Below are 17,093 nucleotides of genomic sequence, written 5' to 3' on the forward strand. Positions count from 1 at the left end.
GGCGGCCGGGCGGGGCGCCGGGGGCCTGGTAGCAGCCGGGCGGGGAGCGGCGGGCGGGCGGGCGGGGCGCAGGCCGGCAGCGGGGAGGCGCCGGCGTCCGAGACCCGGGCCGGGCCGGGAGCGCCGCGCAGGCCCCGCGCCGCCGCCGCGCCATGGCGGAGACCAAGATCATCTATCACATGGATGAAGAGGAGACGCCGTACCTGGTCAAGCTGCCCGTGGCGCCCGAGCGCGTCACGCTGGCCGACTTCAAGAATGTGCTCAGCAACCGGCCCGTGCACGCTTACAAATTCTTCTTCAAGTCCATGGACCAGGACTTCGGGTCAGTGGGCCGTGGGGGCCTGTGCGCGAGGACGGGTGTCCGCACCTGTCCGCGCCCGGGCAGGGTCTTGGGGAATCTTGGGACTGTGACCGGGGCAGTGCCTCCGCTCCCTGGGGGTGCTGTGCGTCCAACCTGGCTGTGCCCTGAGCTGGGGACGCATGGGGCCCTGGCTGCCTGTCCAGGAGCCTGAGAGCGCTGGACGGTGGGGAGGCGAGGGTCCTGGTTTCTCCACCCACTCTGGGCCTGGGCCTGTGTGGCCGAGTGTGTTTGACTTGCGGGTGGTCAAGGTCCGTGGCCAAGGGTGAACTGAAGTCCCACCTTGGTGCTTGTCAGACTCAGGGTCCCACTGCCTCCCTTCTGTGGAGGGCAGGTGCTTATAGGGCTTACCTGGAGGGCTTGTGATTCATGGGGCCTGGAGTCAGAGGAGTGTCAGGGGGGAAGGTAAGGGATGGGGGCAGGGTCGTAGCTGCCTAGTGGGTTCACTGTAGTTAGTATGGGGGAAATGAGGTGATCTCAACGGGCACAGATTTGTCTACTGGAGTCTGCAGAAGTTTCCAGAGGCTCAAGACAGCCTCTCTCTGGATCCCTCCTCCAGGGTCCTGAGGATAGGGCAGAGATCAAGGATCTCTGGGGACTGGGGACTATGGGTTGTCACTCCACCTGCCCCTGCCTGAGGGTTGCTGTCTGTTGGGTCCCTATTCTTGTTGAGCCACATAGTACTTGGGTTCCTGGGAGCAGCCTGGGCCATCTGCTGACTCCAGCAGCCTCTGGGTCAGTGTCCCCATGTCCAGCCTTAGTGGTGGCTGTCTTGGCTGAGGGGACTTCCCGCCTGCACTGGGCAGGGCCTCTGGGACAGTGAGCTGGAGGCTGGCTGTCCGCTTGAAGCTCTGTCCGAGGCCTGACCCAGCACAGCCATGGGTAACTTGAGTCCCCAGCTCAGCAATGCTGTGGGGGGTGGTTACTCAGAGGCCTCATGGGCTGAGCAGGTGTGCCTGGCCGCCCTCAGGGAGTCTGTGTCCTTGTGTGTGACTGTGTCTTGGGACTTTGACATTGAGGCCATTTCCTGGATCCTCTGATTTGCATGGACCCTGGGCAGCCCCAGGTCAGGTCAAGCTGGGGCCATTCAGCAGTTCTCTGGGGGGCCTGAGGGAAGTTTGGACAATTAGACTTTCTTGTTCTCCACCACCACTAGGGAGAGGCAGAGAGGGAGCTTGTGTTCTCCGCAACCCTGGGTAGGCTGGGGAGCGGCCCAGCCCCACCATGAGAGGGGTACCCTCAGATCAGGGGCTGTGAGGACCACCCTGGTGAGCCTGGGCCTGCTGCCCCAACCTACCATCCCACTGTGGGCCAGGCCTTGAGTACCCCGAGCCTCCGTTCCTGGCCATAGTTGGCCACCTAGTAAGGGAAAGGGGAGTCTGAGGTGTGGCCACCTGCTCTGGGCCGGGTCCCACTCCCATCTTTGGCCAAGTGGGTGTGGGGGGGTCCCGTACCTACCTCCCACTTTTCCCATGCGGGTCACGGCAAAGCTGGGGCAGGTCCCTGGGCCTATGGCGGGTTGGCACAGGGGTGCCAAGCTTTGGCTTTGGTGAGCGGTGGTGCAGGGAGGAGTCTGGGCCCAGCTTTTAGACTGTGAGGCAGAGGTCGGAGTCCCTTGATATCAGGGCTGCCTTGCTGATTCCAGGCCTGGCTAGACTTGGCACTTAGCTCATCTGCCTGGCAATGGCCCTGGTCCCTCCATCTCTGGGCCAGGAGTTCCGGTCTCTGAAGCCGCCTGCCTGTGGGCCACGTGAGGGCTGCAGGGCAGGGGGTGGGGGCTGGGCCTGACCCAGCCTGCCTGGGTGAGTGCCCACTCTGCCCTTTGCAGCCGGTCCGTCTGGGGTCAGTGCCCCCAGCGGTGTTGGGAGAGTCCAGACAGGTACCTTTGGAGCTCATGGCGGGGTGTAGATGGCTGGGACCCGCTTGCCCTGGAGCCTGCAGAGCTTCAGCCTGGGGGAGCTCTAGGGTCAGGAGGCAGGGGGGAAGGGGCAGCCAAAGGCATGGTGGGAGCTGAGGATCCCTGACTTGTGGGGGCACAAGGGAGGGGTCTCTTAGAGATCTCCCCTGTCATGTATGAGCTTGCTCTGCCATCGTCCTGCTTCGTGGAGGGGAGGTCTAGTGGGGGAACCCTGTGCCTCTGGGGACCCACTGGCAAGGGTTGCCCTGTGGCATGCTCTGGCCTCTGGGAGTCCTGGGGGTCCCCCTGTGGCTGTGCTTGGCTCTAAGGGCCCTGTTCTGAGCAGATTCCTTGCCAGGGCGAGTCTGCGGGGGCGGCAGGCGGGCGGGGCCGGACAGCCACAAGTTTGAGGTTAACCGGGATCTCGCCAGGAATTCTGAGGTTGGGAGCATGATGCCAGTGGGGGTGCCCCTGGGTGGCCACCCCTAAGGGTCGGTGGAGACTGCTTCCGAGGTCTGCTCTTCCACCTGGTGAGGCCTGGCCCAGGAGGGAACCCCAGAACGGTTTGGAGGCATTTCCCCCAGGCTCCACTGAGGCCTCCCCTGCCCTTGTCTCTGCCTGTAGCTGCCGGAGATTATGCTGGCCAGCGATGGGCTTTCCTGAGGAAAGCACCTGCGCCCTTGTCCTGGAGGCTCTGGCGCCCCCCACCCTCACCTCCTGGCTGTCTTGGCCTAGCTGGGTGGGGGTCTTGGTGTCCAGGCTTCAGATGGAGGGGAGGATGTCCTGTCGTGCTGGGTTGGGGGACTTGGGTTCCTCAGGCTGGGGGCGGGGCTCTGGGCCCTGGGGGCTCATTTATGCAGGGGTAGGGGGCACAGAGGCTCGGGCAGCCCTGTGATTGGGTGATTGGTCATCTGGAGGCGCTGGCCAGGTGGGCAGTCCACCCCTGGGGGGGCCAGGTGGGCCCTGTGGTGTGAGCGCTGGGGAGCTCCTCTGCCTGCCTGGGGGTGAGTCAGAAAGGGCGGGGGCTTGGGAATGGCAGAGGAGGCTGGGCCACCCGGGCTGAGAAACAGGAATCGGGTCCCTCCCGAGTCTCGGTTGCTGCTTTCACTCAGAGACGTGCTCTCGCCTGCCGGGCCCCCAGGAGGGCTTGCTGCATGGCTGGCTGTCGGCTGCGGCTGGCAGAGCCCCAGGTGGTCCTGGGCCCCCTCAGGTCTTCCTGTGGTGGCCCCCTCTTGTGGGGACTTCAGCTGAGTGCTGGGCTGGGTCCCGGCCTCCCTGGGGAGTTCAGTTCTGTGGGGCTGTGGTGCCTGCGTAAGTTGGGGCAGCAGACACGGGGGCTTCTCTTCCTGTTGGGTGTCCACCTCGTTGCCCCTATGTGGCTGGCATGCTGGGGTGTGTCTGAGGGGCTGCTGCAGGGTGCTGGCGGCATGCCCCCTCCTGCCCTGGCTGGCCCTGTCTTTTCTGTCCTCTGAGGTCTGGGTGGTGGGTGGTGGACCTGGGCCTTGCTACCCTGGGGGAGTATGGGATGCCCACTCTGTGGAGGCCTCCTGTTGCTGCCCAGGACTGGCAGAGTCCAGGCGTCCAGGCTCAACAGGTCACAAGGCTGCTTCCTGCCGGTTCTCCTGGCTCCTGTTTTTCTCCTGGGCCCAAGTCCCGGGTGTGGAAATCCCGCTGTGTTGGGCAGAGCTGGGCTCCAGCGGGGTAGGGCATCGGGGTGCCTCCTGCTGCAGGCCTGGCCCTGCCTGCCCTGATCCCTGGGCCTCAAGGGGGCCACAGTGTGGGGTGCGTCTGGGCCATAACCATTGCCCGCCCTGCCCCACGGCCCCTCCCTGGCTGCCCCTGCGAACCATGCTGGCGGCTGTCCTCCTCAGGCCTTTGAATCGGACAGCTGACCCATCCCCCACCTGTGTCTGACCACGGCATCGTCGGCTTCCCTCCCAGTTTGCGTTGCTTTGGCTGTGTCCTGCCTGGGTACCTTCCCCACCCCCAACCGACCTAACTGGGGGCGACATCAAGACACCAGCCAGGGGCTGGATGCTGGGCGTGTGGCTGCTGGGGTTTGCTGGCCTCCGGGGCTGGGGCTTCTCAGTGGGCCCAGCAGCCCTGTGCCTGGCTGTCCTTTCAGGCCTTGAGTTGGGCTGTTGTAGAGAGTGGGGTCTGCTTCTGTCTCCTCGGCCAGGTGGACGGGGCAGGAGGGCAGTGGCCTGCCCTCAGTGTGCACGTACGGGTCTGCATGCAGTCCCATCTTAATCTGCCTGTGTTCACGTGGTCTGATTGTCCTCACGTCTGTATCGAGGTCTGCTGTGAACTGGGCCCTGTTCTGGGTTGGGGCCAGGTTTGGGGGGTGGGGAGGTGGAGGGAAGAAGCCAGGCAGAGCCCTGCTGTCATGGATCCACACTCCGTGGGGCACGTAGACACACAGCAAGGCAGATACTTGCATTATAGAGTGTTATAGGAGGTGACCCTCTGCTACTCGAGGGTCTGGAGTTTGGACCTCCCTCTGACCTGGGCCCTGGAAGTGGTCTGCAGGAGGATGACAAGGGTCCCCAGGAAGGGATTGCACCAGGCAGGGGCATTCACACAGACTGATATCTGGGCATGTGGTTGGATGGCCTTGGCTGGCATGCACCCTGGACAAGAATATGGGGAGCTCTTCCCTCCAGGGCCCACCGGTGGGAGCCATCTCTCGTGCAGGTGGTCTCACGGCACTGTCTGCCCACAGGGTGGTGAAGGAGGAGATCTCCGACGATAATGCCAAGCTGCCCTGCTTCAATGGTCGTGTGGTCTCCTGGGTGAGTCCATGGGGTGTTGGCAGAGGATGCTTGGCTAGGGTGGGGGCTGGGCTGGGCTGGGTGGGTGGGGGCTGGGCCTGCAGGCTGGCGGTGTCCCTGAGCCATTCCTGTCCTCTGCAGCTGGTCCTGGCCGAGGGCGCACACTCAGATGCAGGCTCTCAGAGCACTGATGGCCACACAGACCTGCCCCCACCTCTTGAAAGAACGGGCGGCATCGGGGACTCCCGGCCCCCCTCCTTCCAGTAAGGACTGTGTGTGGGGGGCTGAGCCTGGTGGTCCTGAGGGGCCTGCTGCCTACCAGGCCTGTCGGGGGAAGGGGCGACTAACCAGGGACCCGTGGTCAGTAGAAACTGGTCAGTGGAGGAGGGGCGGGCAGAGAGGCCCAGTCTGGGCAGGTGAGTGGGTGGGAGAGGAGGCAAGGAGCTGGGAGGGTGTCGCACGCAGTGTGGGTGGCCCAGCCTGCCCCAGCCCACCCCATCTTGTGGGCACAGCCCTAATGTAGCCAGCAGCCGCGACGGAATGGACAATGAGACCGGCACGGAGTCTTTGGTCAGCCACCGGCGGGAGCGAGCCCGACGCCGGAACCGCGAAGAGGGTAATGAGGCCGCACCCTAGACTTGCCCGGGCCCCCATGGTGCACCCTATGGCCCTGCCTACTCCCAGTTACAGAGTAGAGGTCCTAGGCCTGTCTGCCCAGGACCCCAGGGACCCCCCCAGCAGCCCCACAGTCACCTGGCTGGCTCCCAGGTCAGTTGGTGCATGAGGCCACACAGGGGACCCCACAGCCAGCTCCCCTCTTGCTGTCCCCACAGCTGCCCGGACCAATGGGCACCCAAGGGGGGACCGGCGGCGAGACCTGGGGCTGCCCCCCGACAGTGCGTCCACCGTGCTGAGCAGCGAACTTGAGTCCAGTAGCTTCATTGACTCGGACGAGGATGACAACACGAGCCGGTGCGTGGGTGTGTGTGCGTGCAGATGCGTGTGCGCAGGTATGTTACAGGTGTGCGTGGACTCACATCCAGATGTGTGTGCGAGTGTGTAACAGGTGTGCACGCACGTGTGCGTGGGCGTACGTAGGAACAGACGTGCACGCCGTCACGTCACGTACGGGTGTGCAGGTGTGTACGGGGTGTGAGTCCACGGGCGTGTATACGTGGATGGGCGTGTGCACGCGTGGTGTGGAACAGGCGTGTGTGCATGCACATGCTGGCTTCCTCGGTGTTTGTGTCTCCGTTTTGGCCGAGCAGGGCTGCACGTAGCAGTGGGGTTCGCACGTGTCGTGTGTGTAGGGCGTGTTCAGCACGGAGCTGAGCCTTCTCCTGAGCCAGCTCTACCCCAGCTCTGTGTCCCACAGCTGGCCCGGCTAGGGTGGCGCGGGACCCGACGCCCATCCTGTGCGCTCCCTGTCTTGTGTGTGGGGCGGGGTGGGGTGCCCTGCTCTCCACCCTGCCGCAGCCCTGCAGCCTCTGGCCTGGCCCCTGACCTTCATGCCCCCAGACTGAGCAGCTCCACGGAGCAGAGCACGTCCTCCCGGCTCATCCGAAAACACAAGCGCCGGCGGCGGAAGCAGCGCATGCGGCAGGCGGACCGTGTAGGTGGTGTAGGGGGCAGCCAGGCGTGGGGCGGGGTCCGCCCCGGTGAAGCCCCTGCCTCCGTCCCCTCACTCGCGTCCCTCCGCAGGCTTCTTCCTTCAGCAGCATCACGGACTCCACCATGTCCCTGAACATCATCACCGTCACTCTCAACATGGGTGAGGCCTCACTGGGGTCCCCCGGGGGGTGCAGGGCTCCTGGGTGGGGTGCACCCCCACAGCAGGCACCTGCTCACCCCTCGCCCCTGCAGAGAGGCACCACTTCCTGGGCATCAGCATCGTGGGCCAGAGCAACGAGCGGGGGGACGGTGGCATCTACATCGGCTCCATCATGAAGGGCGGGGCCGTGGCGGCTGACGGGCGCATCGAGCCGGGCGACATGCTGCTGCAGGTGCGGGGCTGTGGGGAGGGACTGGGGGGCCGAGGGGCCGGCCGGCCTGCCCCGCCACGCTGAACCCCTCGCCCCCCAGGTGAATGACGTCAACTTCGAGAACATGAGCAACGACGACGCAGTGCGGGTGCTGCGGGAGATCGTGTCCCAGACGGGGTGAGGCGTGGCGGGTGGGCGGCATGGGGCGGGGCCCCGTGGGGCCTCGCCCGTGTGACCTGCTGCACCCCACAGGCCCATCAGCCTCACGGTAGCCAAATGCTGGGACCCGACCCCCCGGAGCTACTTCACCGTCCCGAGGGGTGAGTGACCCTGCAGGGCTCCTGGGCGGGGGGGTGAGGGCGCTCGCCCCGCCTGAAGGTCCTTTCCTCTGTGCCCCGTGCTCCGTCGTGCGCTACCATCCCTCCGTCTGTTTGTCCGTCCATCCACCACCACCCGGCGGCCACCAGCTGACCCGGTGCGGCCCATTGACCCTGCCGCCTGGCTGTCCCACACGGCGGCGCTGGCTGGAGCCCTGCCCCACTACGGTACGAGTCCCTGCTCCAGCGGCATCACGCGCACCAGCTCCTCCTCACTAACCAGCTCCGTGCCTGGCGCCCCACGTAAGTGGCAGCTCAGGAGCGCAGGGAACTGAGGCACCAGGGCGAGGGGCCTGGCCGAAGTGCCCGCCCCGCACGGTCACACTCAAGGGCCGTCCTGCCATGTGGCCAGGGCGCACACGTGGATGGACGCTGCTGACATGCGTGTGTCGGACCGAGCACCGACACACGTGTCTGCCCTCACGCACACCCTCCTCCCAGCCGGCTGTCTGTGTGGTGGGACTGGAAGTTGCCCAGACGGGCCAGGCCAGCCCTGGGGCCCCTCTCTCCTGGGGAGGAGAGGCAGTGCACGCGGGTGACCCCCACCCGGCTTTCCTGCGGCTAACATGACTAACAGCCCTGAGCTAGCGGACGGGGAGGGGGGAAGAGGCCTCTCCCCGTGGGGCTCAGGGTGGGGCTGGCCTCACCTGGGCTTGGGCCCAAGATCCTGATGAAGCATCTGCGGGGGTAGGGGACAAAGGTTCAACCCCCCCGACCCACCCCTGCTCCCCGCCGCTGTGAGGGTCCATCCTGTGGTGGGATTGGACCCTGCAGTCACCGGACGGCCTCACGGTCTGGGCTCCAGGACCACAGACCCGACCTGGAGCCGGGGCTCTGAGATGGGCTGCCACAGCGGGGCCTGCAGCCCATCCCAAGGCCTCCGCCTGCCCTCGGCTGCTCAGGGCTGAGGGGGGTGCTGTGCCTTACAGAGCTGGAAGAGGCACCTCTGACGGTGAAGAGCGACATGGGCGCCGTGGTGCGCGTCATGCAGCTGCCAGACTCGGGCCTGGAGATCCGGGACCGCATGTGGCTCAAGATCACCATCGCCAATGCCGTCATCGGTGAGGGGCCCGCCGGGCTGGCTCCGGGCGGGCGGGTGCGCCCCCCGGGCTCTGTGCCCTGATGCGTGCTCTGGGCCAGGGGCGGACGTGGTGGACTGGCTGTACGCACACGTGGAAGGCTTCAAGGAAAGGCGCGAGGCTCGCAAGTACGCCAGCAGCATGCTGAAGCGCGGCTTCCTGCGGCACACGGTCAACAAGATCACCTTCTCGGAGCAGTGCTACTACGTCTTCGGGGACCTGTGCAGCAGTGAGTGGGGGCTGGGGGCGGGGATCCCCAGAGGGCCTGCCCACACTGCCCTCACCCACCCTCCCCTCCCGCCAGATCTCGCAGCCCTGAACCTCAACAGCGGCTCCAGTGGGGCCTCGGATCAGGACACGCTGGCCCCACTGCCCCATCCGGCCGCCCCCTGGCCCCTGGGTCAGGGCTACCCCTACCAGTACCCGGGCCCCCCGCCCTGCTTCCCACCCGCATACCAGGACCCTGGCTTCAGCTATGGCAGCGGCAGTGCTGGGAGTCAGCAGAGTGAAGGTGAGAGCCTGCTGGGCGCCCAGCTCCCCGCTGTCCCCGCCGCCTGGCTCTGCCCTGTGTGCCCACCCCCTCTGCCCCATGTGCTCCTCCCTGCTCTGTGTCGAGGCCCTGGGTGAGCTCCTTCTGGAAGGGGTGAGTGGTTCAGGGGGATGGGGAGAGCCCTGCAGACTTTGGGGTGTGTGTGTGTGTGTGTGTGTGTGTGTGTGTTGGGGGGTGCTGGTGTTCCAGGCGCAGCAGAAGCAAAAGGCCAGGAGATGGCATGGGGAAGGACGGCAGAGAGGTCCCAGGCCACGGTGGAGGACAGACACTGCCCCCAGCACCTGCAGCCCGGCTGGGAGCTGGAGGTGGACAGTCCCACAGACAACTGTGGACCCACCCTGGGATGTGTGGAGAGCTGAGCAGGAGGATCGAGGGGCGTCCCTGAGGAGGGGACTTGGAGGAGTGGCCTGAGGCTGTCAGTGTCACTGAGGCCAGGGGGCAGAGGTCAGGCAGCTAGCCCAGTAAACCCAGACAGGGATGGGAGAGAGAGGAGAGCAGGTCAGAGGGCAGCGGTGCCCCAGGGGAAGCTGTTGCTGGGCGCCTGTGGACCCTGGACAGGCCCCGCTGGTGGCTGCGTGCGCCGTAGGTGGGAATGGGTGTCCGGGCCGGGCCTGCTGTGTAACTCGTGCTATCCCTTGCTTTGTGCTGAGCAAGCCTTAGACTGAAGGACTAGCGGAGTGGACCCTCCGGGCCGGTAAGCTAGGGTCCTGCCCGGCGTCCCTCTCGGCATGTTCCCAGCCAGCTGGCCTTCTCAGGCTCCCCGCTCTTCCTGGGAGCCCAGGACGGGGGCTGAGCTGAGTAGCTGGCCAGGGCCTTGGGGCTGGACGGAAGGTGGGTCTTGGGGGTGGGGGGGATGCCCAGGATGGCCGACGGGAGCACCGGGCACACAGGGCCTCACTTGTGCGTCAGGCTCTCAGCTGCAAGATCAGGCATTGGGGTGAGATGGGGGGCACTGAGCTGGCCCCAGAGTGTCCCTGCCTGCCTGCCACTGCCCGCCCCCGCCCCCCGGCCTGCTGCAGCTGTTCTCGCTTCTCGGAGTGGGGCCAGCCCTGCTCTCCTGTCTGCATGGCTGCCTCCCCCTCACCCGCCCTGCTTGAGACTACCAGGTTCTGCCCCTGGTTGCCCTGGCAACGGCTGGTCGTCCTGGAAGTGACGTGGCCTGACACTGACCATCTCATTCCTCTCCCTGTCCTTGACTCCAGGAAGCAAAAGCAGTGGGTCCACCCAGAGCGCCGGCGGGAGCAGCCGGCGGGCACTGGGCCGTGAGAAGGAGCGCCGGGCGGCTGGAGGCGGGGGCAGCGGCAGCGAGTCAGACCACACGGCACCGGGTGGGGTTGGGGGCAGTGGCTGTCGGGATCGTCCAGCTAGTCAGCTCAGCCGGGGCTCGGTGGCCGCCCCGGGGCTCCCCCCATCGTATCCCTTAGCAAAGGCATACTCGGTGGGGGGGGGCCCGCCGGGGGGGCCGCCCGTCCGGGAGCTGGCCGCTGTCCCCCCAGAGCTGACGGGCAGCCGCCAGTCCTTCCAGAAGGCTATGGGGAACCCCTGTGAGTTTTTCGTTGACATCATGTGACTGAGGAGAGAGTGCCTTCAGCTCGGCCCCACAGTGGGGGAGCCGGTGGTCCTACCCACTCCTGCAGGAGGGCACACCGCCTCTGGGGCTTCTGTGGGCTTGCCTTACTGGCGGCTGTCCTGGGTCAAGCAAGCCTGTGCGTGTCTGCACACAAGGGGTCGTGTCAGGGCACAGGCCTGGAGGGAGAGTGGGAGCAGGCTGGGCGAGGAGCTGAGGGCAGCCCAGGCCACTGTGGTCTCAGTTTGGCAGTCCGTTCATTCCTGTCTGGAGCAGCTTGTGTCTGTGCAGACCCTGTGCCCTTGGGGTGTGCCTCAGGGACCCCCACATGCCTACAGAGCTGTGCACAGGGCCCCAGACTAAGCTGAGAAGAGGCTGCTGGGCCTGGGCCCCCTGTTGGCCCAAGTCATAGGCCCCACCACTTTTGCCTGGGCTGGGTTGGCCCTTCCTGAAGGGGGAATCGGAGCCCCCAGGCCCCTCTGTGGACGTCTGGGGTAGGGATCTAATTTATTTATTTATTGCCTGGCCTTGTGTGCTCTGGGGGAGGTGGTGGCCAGGTCAGCTGTCCCCCCACCCACCGGGTCTCAGACTTAACGCAGGGACACAGGTCCTGTCGGAAAGTGGGAAGGGTTGGTGAGGGGAAGATGGGAGGGGACGTGCTTCAGCTAGTGGTGGTGGGGATGTGACAAGGGGCAAGGGGCCCGGGTGCACACAGCTGCTGCAGGGGCAGGGTGTGGGGAAGAGGGGGTAGCCAGCCCACCCCTCCTTGCTGTCCTCGGGTGATTGCCCACCAACTCACGCCGCTTCCTTCCTGGCGTTTCTGGCCTGCACACATTTGCGCTGTAGATACTGTATCAAGTCGGAGTGTCCGTCCAGATAGTTAATAGAGCTGCTTCTGTGTAAATGCTATTTTAAAGACTAAAAAGCATTTAATTTTATGGGACTGATGTGTGGCCTGTGTCTCTTCTCTTTTGCTGGGTACCTTAGAAGGCTGGGGTGCGGCTGTCCTCTGGGTCCCTGGTCAGCGCCAGGCTCTGTCCCCGTGCTGGCTGCTGGCAGGGTCCTTGGCGGCTGGTCCTCTGTCCGTGGTGCTAGCTCCTGGCTCCAGGGGTCTTGGCTGTGGATGCTGGCCTTGGTGCTGACCCCCAGGACTCTGTCCACGGTGCTGGTGGCCACCTGACCCCATTTTACCCGCTCGGGCCGGGCCACGGAGAGAGGAGGAGCTTGGGTGTGCGCCCCATTCCCCCCCTCCCCCCTGCAAGTAGGCCTCTGCTCTGTTCATCATTCCCGTCCCACTCTGGGGCCCACGATCAGTCACATGTCCCTGCAAAGGGGTCAGAACAGCTCCCATCACCCACCAACCTCCCTTCCCTGTGATGCTTGGATGGGGTGCTGGCTGGAGGCTCCAGGCTGGGCCTGGCCAGGCAAGTAATGCCCAGCTTGGACTTCAAGTGATCGGACTGGGGGCTTTCCTGAGCTCTCGGCATGAGCTACAGGAGCCCCAAGGAACCTTTTTATGGGCCTCTTTCTGGAACAGTGGGGCTGGATCACCTGGGTTGGCCCTGGCCAAGGCTTGGCTAGGACAGATATAGAGCTGCTCTCAGGCCCCAGGTGGGTGTGAGGCCCTTCGTGAATGCTGCAAGCCCAAGGATCACTGTGGTGTCAAGGTCAGCAGTCAGCCTGCAGTCAGGATCTAGAGCTGGGGTGGTCTCAGCAGCTGGGGTACAGTCTGGGGGTTGCTTCATAGGAACTTGGTTTGGGGGAATCTCAACTAAGTCTGGGTTCACTGGGTGAGGTCACTGGGTCAGGGGTCACTTGTTTTTGCCCCGAGTCTCCTTTCCCTCAGTACACTGCTGCCCTGCCCTCTAGCATCATCTCCCAGGAAGAACTCAGGGGTGTTGAGCTCCAGCCCCCGCAACAGCAGGTAGCACTTGGGCAGGTGGAAGGTGGCCAGGATGCCCAGGGCGCAGAGGAGGATGGCGCCCATCTGCACGTGCACATTGGCAGAGGGGCACAAAGGAGATGCAGGTGACGGAGTAGGCCAGCATGGCAAAAGTGAGGCCGCGGGCGCCATTGTAGTGGTCTGGCCAGCTCTGCACCAAGAAAGTGCCCAGGAAGCAGAGGAGGGCCAGCGTGGCATTGGCATGCCCCAGGCCGAAGCTGATCCAGGAGCGCACGCAGCATGCACCAGCGCCTTGTGGGCAGCACCCACCAGTCCGTCACCACCTGCGGCGGGAAGACCGCCAGGTACCAGGTACACAGTGCCGCTTCCGCCAGCAGAGCACCATCAGCCAGGCCCGGGGCCCCTGCAGGCAGCCACGCGGCTGCTCTGCCCAGCTGGGTGGCAGCTCCGAACCCACAAATATCTGGGCCGCCTGCAGGAAGAGTGTGCTCAGGCAGCCAGCGAGGGAAAGGTGGAGCAGGGGCTGCTGGGACAGGCAGCTGGCCGGGCCTGGCTGGCCGGGGAACAGGAGGATGCTGAGGCAGATGAGGCCCAGGCAGGCCAGGCCAAAGCAGGCCCGTGGCCCGCCTGAGGCCTGAACCAGCGGGCTGTCCCAGTGCCAGATGAAGAGCCCCAGGGCTGCCCGCGCCAGGCCCAGCACCAGGCCCAGCAGTATAAGCAGTACCAGCACGGCCGGCTCCCCCCACGCCGGGATCGTGGGCCTGCGGGGGAAGCAGCGTGTGCTCTGGTCTGGGGACCACTGGTCCTGGTCACGCTGGGTGCAGAGGAGGTCATCTGTGGTGTGGGACCAAAGAGGGGACACTGGGGGGGGGGGGGCACGGGCTCCTCGGCCTCACTCCCACCCCACTTGCTCTGGCCTCAGAGTTGGCCTTGGAGCCGGGACACGAGGCCCTGTGGGTCCCTGCCCGCCCCCCCGTCCTCAACTTGTGCAGGCCTGGGAGAGGGGCTCACCTGGGCTGCGCTGGTAGCTGCCGGCCTTGCAGTCCACGCAGTCGTAACAGCAGCAGTGGAAGCCCTTCACTCAGCCCTGCTGGGAGCACTGGGATACGGGTGCCTGGCATGGGGCCTCGGGGCTCAGGTTGTGCTCAGCCGGGTGCACTGCCCAGACCTGGGGATGGTCCCCCCCGCAGCCCCTGCCCCGGCAGAGCCAGAACTTGTGCGTGGCGGGGGGGAGCACAGCTGGGGCTCACCTGGTCCCCAGGCGTGTGCCAGGGCAGCTCCAGGCGGCCATCGAAGGCTCCTGCAGTGTGCAGCTTGGGCGTCGGGTCCTGCCACACCCAGTTTCAGGTCATAGTCCATGTTCACGTTCCCGCTGGTATCGAACCGCAGCTCCAGGCCGCGAGTGCACATGTTCCCCAGGAGCTGGTGGGTGGGTTGGAGCCAGTGGGGGCGCTGGGCCAGTAGCTGCCTCCAGCGCACACTCCCCGCTGAAGCTCCTTCTCGGGAGTGCCGGGGGCTCCCGCCCTTACCTGCCAGGGCTGCACAGAGCAGCGTGTTGTGGAGGGCCTGGGCCACGGCGTCCACGGCCGCGTAGGCAGCGAAGGTCTGGGGGTGCAGCAGCCCCGCAGATATGTTCTCCAGCGTGATGTGGTCACACTGGGGGCAGCGTGGCCCCACCACGTGCTCTTCCAGGCTGCTCAGCGTCCAGGGAGGCGCAGAAGGTGGGGTCGGCAGCCAGGGCCAGGCAGGTCCACACGTAGGATGGGAACTCGGGCATCGGGGCGCCCTGCTGTAGGAAGCCGAGCACGGTGCCCACCTCAGCCATGCCGGGCAGTGTCGTGACCAGGTCCGAGGTCAGCCAGGCCTCACTGGCCACCCACACCTTGGGCGAGAGCCTGCAGTGGATGCTGTGGCTGAAGAGGGTGCGGGCGGCATGGGCAGAGGAGAACAGCACCACCACCTGCACACTGCTCTGGTTCACCTGGTGCAGCAGGTCCTGGACGGTGCCCAGCCGCAGGCTGCCCGTGTGCGGCAGCGGCACCAGGCTCTCGTGCGCAATGCAGATGCCCCTGGCGTTGGCCAGGCTGGAGAAGACGCTCAGGCCCTGCGGCCGTACTCATCACTGCCACGGCGGCCGCCCAGTTCCAGCCGAGCTCCTGCAGCAGCTCCACCGTCACCACTGCTTGCACGCGGTCCCTGGGCACCGTGCGGAAGAAGGACGGGAAGATCTCCTAGTTGCTCAGCCGGTCAATGCTGGCACCGTAGCTGACCTGCAGTGACCGGGAGGCAGCTCCTGATGCAGGGCTCCTGTAGGCAGGGCCAGTGGGGGTGGGTGGGGGGTGCACCTGCAGCATGAGGAAGAAGCTGAAGAACATGCCGGGGACGAGGGCGAGCTCGGATGAGTGGGGTCCGGTGACAGCCAGCACACGGGCCTGGTACTGCGTGTAATTGCAGTGGGCGGCAACATCGCAGCTGCCCGCTCTGGCCATGAACATGAGGCTGGGCTTCATGGCCACCACGGGCTCTGAACACGTGCCAAAGGGGTCATAGTCCAGGTGCAGCCCCGGCAGCAGGGCAGACCCGTTGTTGATCTCCTCCACAGCCATCTTCATGGCCAGCGCCCAGAGCAGGCCAAGGGACGAGAACCTGGGGCCACACAGGGCTGCAGGTGGCCGACACCTCGTCCCCACTCAGGAGCACCCTGGACCTGAGCCACCTCCACCCTCGTCACCCCTCACTCCCCACCCCTGGCATTCCTACCTGGTGCACACGGTGGCACTGGGTTGAGTCCTGTCGCCGAGACCTGCATCCTCGGCTGCGCCCAGGGGGAAGAGCCCGCCCAGCACATAGTCCCCTTGCATCCTGAGCTGCTGGGATAAGCAGCTGGTGAATGCTGCAGGCCCAAGGATCACTGTGGTGTCAAGGTGGGGTGCCTGCTCCGAGGCCCGAGAGAGCCACGAGGCCCGGGAGAGTCAGGCCTGGCATGGCAGGTGGCAGCTTCCAGCAGGGATGGCAAATGAGAGAACCGGGTGGGGGCCCTGATATGATGACTTGGGGCAGGGGAGGGCAGAGGATTTGCTTAGCAAAATCCTCACCTGTCCTCATCTGCCAAGCCCAGGGGCCCCTGGGGACACCCTTGCTTTCCTGGGCCCTGTAGGTTTGTGCTCCTTGGACTCTTTTATCCTGATGTCACCCACCCACAGGCTCTCTGGCTGACAGTGACCTGGGCAGGCAGGCTCTGAGCAGCCACTGACCATGATCTTGTTACCTGCCTGTGCCCAAGCCCCTTTGCACCCACCCCATTCCTGGAAAGGAGGAGGGACACTCAGGACTTCTCCGCCAGAGGATCCTGGGGTCTCTAGCTGCGTGGGGGAGGTGCCAGTGCCCCGAGGAGTAGGTACAGAAACACCTCTTCCAGCCCTGGGGAGGACTGTTAGTAGCCGGGGGTTAGGGGTGAGGGGTGGGCCGCAGGGGTGGCTCCACCTGCAGGCTCAGGGGGCAGACCAGCCAGGAGGACAGCGGCCAGCCAGCCCGCCTGCTCTCCATCCTGTGGCTGGGGTGGGGAGGGCCCCAGGGTGGGGGCTGTGGCCTCCCAGCTTGTCTGAGAACAGGGCTGGGCTGTTGCCTAGAAACTTCAGGGACCCTGAGGCTGGTTCTGCCCACACCCTGCCTGGGCTCTTGACCCAGCAGGTGCCTCCCTCTGGGGACAGAGGGCACAGTTGGGCATGCAGGGAGGAAAGGCTACAACCAAATGGGCCTCTGAAGCTGGGTCAGCACCAGGTGTGTGCAGGTGAGCCCCGAAAGATGTGCCAGCAGCAGATCCTACTTAGCCTCTGGGTGCCCCGGGGACCTGACACGGGGCTCAGGTGTGGGGGTGCCCAGTAGGCACCCAGAGGAACTGGGGGAGGCTACCGATGCCCCTGGAGGGGAGTGGGAGCTCTGGGTGGTCTTAACCCTGGCAGATGTTTATAGGAGGTGGTCTGGGATCTGATCTCTGCCGCCTGTGGGGAGGGACCAAGCTGCGTGGCACGCTCGGGGCATGCATATACGTGTGCCACACACACACTCGACACACTGCACCTGCACACCACACACGTATGACACCTATGCCGTGCGTGGCCCCTGTACATCTGTATGCACCTGGGTGCACACGTGTGCAGCCCTCATGGTCATCTCCAGCCGCAGGATGGAGAGCGGGCGGGCTGGCTGCGGTCCCTGTGGGACCGGGCGAAGCGGCAGGCCTGGAGCCGGCGGAGGGGACCTGGCAGTGGACTCTGCTCTTTGGGTCTGACATTGGGGTGTCCAAGAGCACGCTGCCTGACACGTATCCTCCTTCGGTCCCAACCACTGCTGTGGCTGAGCAGCTCCCCTGCACAGGCTTTGCAGGTCGTTCTTCTCCCTACAAGCTGTGCGGTTGGCCTCAGACCTGCCCTTCCAACCCAGTCCCTTGGGTAATTCTGTTTTCTCACCTATAACATGGGGATAGTGACATGGACCTTGGTGGGGGTTCGGGGGACCAAGCTAAAGGCTACACAAACAGACAGGCAGCACCCCCCGCCTCATGCTGGCCAGGACAGGCCACCCGTCCCTGTGGTTGACACTGCCCTGT

The 17,093-nt window shown here is 65.4% G+C and overlaps 2 protein-coding genes across 8 annotated transcripts; one reads left to right on the forward strand and one right to left on the reverse strand.

Moving 5' to 3' along the window:
• Nucleotides 1-43: 43 nt before the first annotated feature.
• Nucleotides 44-11,524, forward strand: DVL1 (dishevelled segment polarity protein 1). Of its 7 annotated transcripts, XM_064590123.1 has the most exons (16): nt 46-322; nt 4,978-5,047; nt 5,168-5,289; nt 5,539-5,642; nt 5,860-5,998; nt 6,545-6,638; nt 6,728-6,797; nt 6,890-7,029; nt 7,109-7,185; nt 7,261-7,328; nt 7,476-7,628; nt 8,288-8,446; nt 8,526-8,693; nt 8,769-8,975; nt 9,669-9,708; nt 10,217-10,356. In XM_064590123.1, the coding sequence occupies exons 1-15, from the start codon at nt 153-155 to the stop codon at nt 9,677-9,679; spliced, it is 1,752 nt and encodes a 583-aa protein (XP_064446193.1). In that variant the 5' UTR covers nt 46-152; the 3' UTR covers nt 9,680-9,708; nt 10,217-10,356. The 7 variants fall into 7 exon arrangements, with proteins under 7 accessions (XP_064446191.1, XP_045754889.1, XP_045754891.1 ...); XM_064590122.1 differs by lacking the exon at nt 9,669-9,708 and having other exon boundaries at nt 47-322; nt 10,217-11,524; XM_045898934.3 differs by lacking the exon at nt 9,669-9,708 and having other exon boundaries at nt 47-322; nt 8,315-8,446; nt 10,217-11,524.
• A 141-nt stretch (nt 11,525-11,665) lies between these two features.
• On the reverse strand, nt 11,666-17,061 carry TAS1R3 (taste 1 receptor member 3). The gene is given in 14 exon segments (XM_045898947.3): nt 11,666-12,587; nt 12,589-12,774; nt 12,776-12,866; nt 12,869-13,318; nt 13,496-13,598; nt 13,735-13,825; nt 13,827-13,910; nt 13,912-13,936; nt 14,014-14,171; nt 14,173-14,593; nt 14,596-14,610; nt 14,613-15,130; nt 15,245-15,371; nt 15,412-17,061. Coding segments are annotated over 14 exon segments (2,649 nt in total). The 5' UTR covers nt 15,590-17,061; the 3' UTR covers nt 11,666-12,385.
• Between the last annotated feature and the right edge of the window lie 32 nt (nt 17,062-17,093).

Source organism: Mirounga angustirostris, unplaced genomic scaffold, assembly GCF_029215605.1.
Source record: "Mirounga angustirostris isolate CCGP_5_RB_7025 unplaced genomic scaffold, mMirAng1.0.hap1 SCAF_4, whole genome shotgun sequence".
NCBI lineage: Eukaryota > Metazoa > Chordata > Mammalia > Carnivora > Phocidae > Mirounga > Mirounga angustirostris.